The sequence below is a fragment of the Solanum tuberosum genome, unplaced genomic scaffold (genome assembly GCF_000226075.1).
Source record: "Solanum tuberosum cultivar DM 1-3 516 R44 unplaced genomic scaffold, SolTub_3.0 scf00061, whole genome shotgun sequence".
Lineage (NCBI taxonomy): Eukaryota > Viridiplantae > Streptophyta > Magnoliopsida > Solanales > Solanaceae > Solanum > Solanum tuberosum.
The window spans coordinates 242430-247769 of NW_006238993.1; the positions used below are offsets into that span (position 1 = coordinate 242430).

The 5340-nt window shown below is 42.0% G+C and overlaps 1 protein-coding gene across 1 annotated transcript; it reads left to right on the forward strand.

The window, feature by feature from the left end:
* The first annotated feature begins 627 nt into the window (after window positions 1-627).
* Window positions 628-1554, forward strand: LOC107060228 (uncharacterized). Its single transcript, XM_015307825.1, has 2 exons — window positions 628-1067; window positions 1242-1554. Exons 1-2 carry the CDS (start codon window positions 628-630, stop codon window positions 1552-1554), a joined length of 753 nt encoding a protein of 250 aa, XP_015163311.1.
* The last annotated feature ends 3786 nt before the right edge of the window (window positions 1555-5340 follow it).

The following is a 5340-nucleotide window of genomic DNA, read 5'->3' on the forward strand; positions in this document are numbered from 1 at the left end:
AACACATGGGCTGCCAAGTGAGTTGTTACTCCAATATTTTAACCGAAGTCTTGATTCAGTCAACAAAGGGATAGCTGATCAATTGGTTCAAGGCGGCATAATGCTACAGCCCTTTGAGGTGGCCTCATTTCTCCTAGATGGTATGGCGAGAGTAAATCAAGCTTGGTACACTAAAGAAAAGCAAATTTCCCCTTTGTGTTTCAGGCTGACGCAAGAGCAACTCGATAAAGAAAAAGAGAGGGATGAAAACATCAAAAAGATGTTGTCTAAGATGGAAGATTTACAAGAGCACATGAAAGGCAACTGTGAAGTGTTTCGCGCAGAGGGGGATTCTTTTTCCGATAACTTGAAATTGGGAGGGAATCAAGGTTGGAATCACAGAAGGAATGAGGAGGGTTTCCATCCGCTCTATCAACCGCGGGTTGGAAATCAAGGTTGGAACCACCCTAGAGGTGACGGACCTAAGCGATATTTCCAAGAGTGGACTAAGCATAACGATCATGAAGAATACCAAACTCAATTGAGTGACAGCCCGACATCAAGGGGGAGTGACAACAGCCCTAGGTGAATGATCTACTGACATGAATTCTTGAGAAAGTTGAAGGCTCTAATGATTTGCTAAAAGGAATGAGAGATGATTTTTATTCGCTAAATAGTAAAGTGAACTATCTTGCTAATGCCATCAAGATGCTGGAAGGTCAATTGAATCTCCTATCAGCCCAACTAACAACCAAGATGCCAAAGGAAAATGAGGAAGGAGAGTTGGCTGTAATTACCCGTAGCAGGAAAGTAACGATAGGTAATGAAGGAGAAGAACGTGAGGAAAATCATGGTAGGGAAGAAGCAGAAATTACCGATCATCAAAACCTCGGCAAGAAAGCACAAGAAGGAATGAATCAGCATAATGAAACTCCAAAAATAATACAACCCTTACCCAAAATACCTCCACCTTTTCCCCAGCGTTTGAAAGAGAAGAATGAAGAAGAGAAGTTTAAAAAATTCTTATCTGTGTTCAAGAAGTTGTCCATCAACCTTTCTTTGGTGGAAGCATTGCTGGAGATGCCAGTGTATGCTAAATTCATGAAAGAGCTAGTCACCAAGAAGAGGATCTTGGATTATGAAACGATTGAAGTGCCTCATAGTTGCAGTGCGATCATGAAAAAGGAGTTAATCACTAAAAGAAAAGACCCCGGTGCTTTCACCATCCCGTGTACTATTGGAATGCTCCAATTGTGACCTAGGAGAAAGCATCAACCTGATGCCATATGCCATATACAAGCAACTTGGATTGGGAGAACCAAAGGCAACTACTATGAGACTTCTTATGGCAGATCGATCGATCAAGCATCCTATGGGAATCCTCATGATATCTTGGTCAAAGTAGATCGGTTAATATTTCCAGCTGACTTTGTGATTTTAGACTGTGACATTGATGTTGAGATCCCCATTATTTTGGGAAGGCCATTCTTAGCAACCGGCAGAGCATTAGTGGATGTTGAAAGCGGCAAGTTGAAATTCCGTGTGAATGATGATGAGGTAACTTTCAACATCTGAAAATCCATGAAACAACCAAGTGATATCCATGTAGTGTCTACTGAAGATGTTATAGATGAGGCGGTGGCAAGTGTGAGCCATCTGTTGCGCAAGAATGAGCCTCGTGAGTCAATACTTGCAAATCATGACGAATCGAAAATTCAGGAATATGATGAAATGATCGCGGCCCTAACAGGGTTAGGAGCATATGCACGAAATCCAATTAAGTTGGATATCGACCTAAAAAACCGAGACAGCCCACCTGCAAAGTTGTCAATTGAAGAACCGCCAACTCTAGAACTGAAAGTACTCCCATACCATCTCAAGTAAGTTTTCTTGGGGACTAACAACACTCTTCTAGTGATTATTGCAACAAATCTGAGTGAAGGGCAGGTAAAAGTGCTTGTTGAAGTACTACAGCGGCACATAAAATCGATCGGATGGACCATAGCTGATATCGTGGGCATCCCGCCCGATATCTGCACCCATAAGATTCGGCTGGAAAGTGAATGCAAACCCAGTGTGGATCATCAACGAAGGTTGAACCCTCCGATGCAAGAGGTAGTAAAATAGGAAATCATGAAGTGGCTTGATGCAGAAGTAATCTATCCGATTTCAGACAGCAAATGGGTCAGCCTAGTGCAATGTGTACCAAAAAAAGTTGGCATAACAGTGGTCCCAAATGCTAAAGGAGATCTTGTGCCGACTAGACCTGTAACGGGATAGAGGGTATGCATGGATTATCGAAAGCTAAATTCATGGACTGAAAGGACCATTTTCCAATGTCCTTCATGGACTAGATTCTTGACCTGTTATTAGAGGGAGGGTGGTATTGTTTATTGCATACAACCAGATATCTATCGCACTAGAAGATCAAAAGAAAACCACTTTCACATGCCCTTACGGGACCTTTGCATTCAAAAGGATGCCATTCGTACTCTGTAATGCACCGGCAACTTTTCAACGATGCATGTTGTCCATCTTTGCGGATATGGTTAAGAACTCTCTGGAAGTCTTCATGGATGATTTCTCAGTCGCGGGGGACACATTTGATAAATGCTTGACACATTTAGAGCGAGTGTTCCAAAGGTGTGTGGAAACTAATCTAGTTCTAAATTGGGGGAAATGCCATTTCATGGTGAAAGAAGGCATTGTCCTTGGGCATAAACTTTCGCAACAAAGGCTGGAAGTTGACAAAGCAAAAATTGAGGTTATTGAGAAGCTACCACCACCGATCTCAGTAAAGGGCATTCACAGTTTCTTGGGCCATGCAGGTTTCTACCGGTGATTCATTAAGGATTTCTCAAAGATTGCACAACCGCTATGCAAACTCTTAGAGAAGGAAGTGAAATTCTACTTTGATGACGCTTGTATGGCAACATTTAAATGCTTGAAGAAGAAATTGATATCCACACCAATTATCATCAGCCCCAATTGGTCAGAACCATTCGAAGTAATGTGTGATGCGAGTGGGATGACATTATGTTTTGTATTGGGATAAAAGCATACCAAACTGTTTCACTCAATTTATTACGCAAGCAAGACTCTAAATAGTGCCCATCGAAATTACACAGTCACTGAACAAGAGTTGCTAGCAGTGGTCTATGCTTTCAAAAATTTCTGGGCATACTTGCTAGGCACTAAAGTAGTTGTTCATACAGACCATGCAACAATCCGATACCTCATGGCAAAAAATGATGTGAAGCCAAGATTGATAAGATGGGTGCTACTCTTGCAAGAATTCAATTTTGAGGTAAAGGATCGAAAAGGTTGTGAGAATAAAGTTGCAGATCAGCTCTCGCGGTTAGAGAGTAAAGCAGGTACTGAGCAGGAAAAGGAAATAAATAACTCATTCCCAAACGAGCAGATATTCACACTGTCACTCACACACATGCTATGGTAGGCTGACTTTGCAAACTATGTCGTATGTGGGTTGATTCCCGATGAGTTAAACTCTTACCAACGAAAGAGGTTCCTATTTGATGTTAAAAGATACTTCTGGGATGAGCCATACTTATTTCGGGAATGTGCTGATCATGTCATAAGAAGGTGTGTTTCGGAAGAAGAATCAACAGAGATCCTCCATGCCTGCCACACATCACCAGTCGGGGGTCATCATAGTGGAAACTGTACCGCAGTTAAGATTCTCCAAAGTGGTTATTATTGGCCTTCTCTTCACAAAGATGCCCACGATTTCGCAAAGAGATGTCCTCAATGTCAGTAGCATGGCGGAGTGTCAAGAAGGTACGAGTTACCCCTTACACCTATTTTGGAAATCAAACTATTCCATGTGTGGGGAATCGATTTCATGGGCCCATTTGTCAGCTCGTTTGGAAACAAGTATATCTTAGTAGCTGTGGACTATGTATACAAATAGGTGGAGGCTATCGCACTCCTGAATAATGAAGGAAGAAGCGGTGTCCAATTTTTGAAACGCTACATCTTTGCACGATTTGGCACTCTAAGAGCAATCATTAGTGATGAAGTATCGCATTTTTGCAATAAGTGGTTTTCCAGTGCATTGAACAAATACAGAGTAAAACACAAGGTGGCCACTTGATATCACCCTCGAACGAGCGGACAAGTTGAGGTGTCAAATCCTGAGATCAAAAGCATTATATCCAAGACAGTAAATGACAGTAGAACCGGCAGGTCTTGAAAGCTCCACGATGCCCTGTGGGCATATCAGACTGCTTATAAGACACCGATAGGAATGTCCCCATATTAGCTAGTTTTTGGTAAATCATGTCATTTACCCGTTGAGCTAGAACACAAAGCCTTATGGGCATTGAAAGCTCTGAATTTAGATTGGACAAAGGCTTCAAGGGAGAGGTTGGACCAGTTGAATGAAATAGATGAGTTCAGACTCAGATGTTACGACATCCTAGCCATTTACAAAGATAAAATGAAGAAATGACATGACACACGGATAGTCCAGAGGGAATTCAATGTGGGAGATTGGGTGTTATTGCATAACTCGCGACTAAGGCTATTCCCAGGGAAGCTAAAATCCAAATGGTCTGGGCCTTTCAGAGTGACAGGTGTGTTCACCAATGGTGCCATAGAAGTTGAAGGTAAAGAGGGACCCCCATTTAAAGTTAATGGACAGCGTTTGAAGTTATACCTTAGGGACTGCTAGGAAATAACTTTAGTTGAAGAATTGTATCTGGAGGATGCTTGATAGTATTCCTACTTCGAGCCACGACGTTTAAATAAGGCGCTTATTGGGAGGCAACCCAATTTCATACCAATTATATCTGTTTGATAAAATAATAATATGTTGATTCTGCAGATAAAAGCGTGGATAGTGAACGAACAGTGCAAATAGGTGCACCACAAGTCCATTTAGCGACACACAGAAAGAAGCGGCAAAGCTCAAGATATCTTTGGCGAACCATGGACTGGTTTGGCGATCGCACTATTAACTGCCATTTGAACTCTCCCAGTCTGGGTTTGGAGTTTGTAAAACTTGGTGCACTTAAAAAAATAATTAGTGGCGAATCGCTGACCTTGTAGGCGAGCACAATGCAAACCGCCATTCGGACTCACCTGCAACCAGAGGTCCTGTAATCTTTCACGAGGAAGCTAGATATTCGGCGTGTCGCCGACTGAACAAGCCAGTATAATTAATGTCACTGAATAGGCGATAACTGTAAAGTTCTCCAAGCAAAGGTTTCAAAGTGTCTCATTTACTGCTTACCTCACTTTTTCATACGCCCTAACTCACACTTGCACGCTAGTTTTATATTTCTTGTATTATTAGAGTATTCGCGTTGCTAAATTGTGCTCAGTTGTGGATTGCATGGC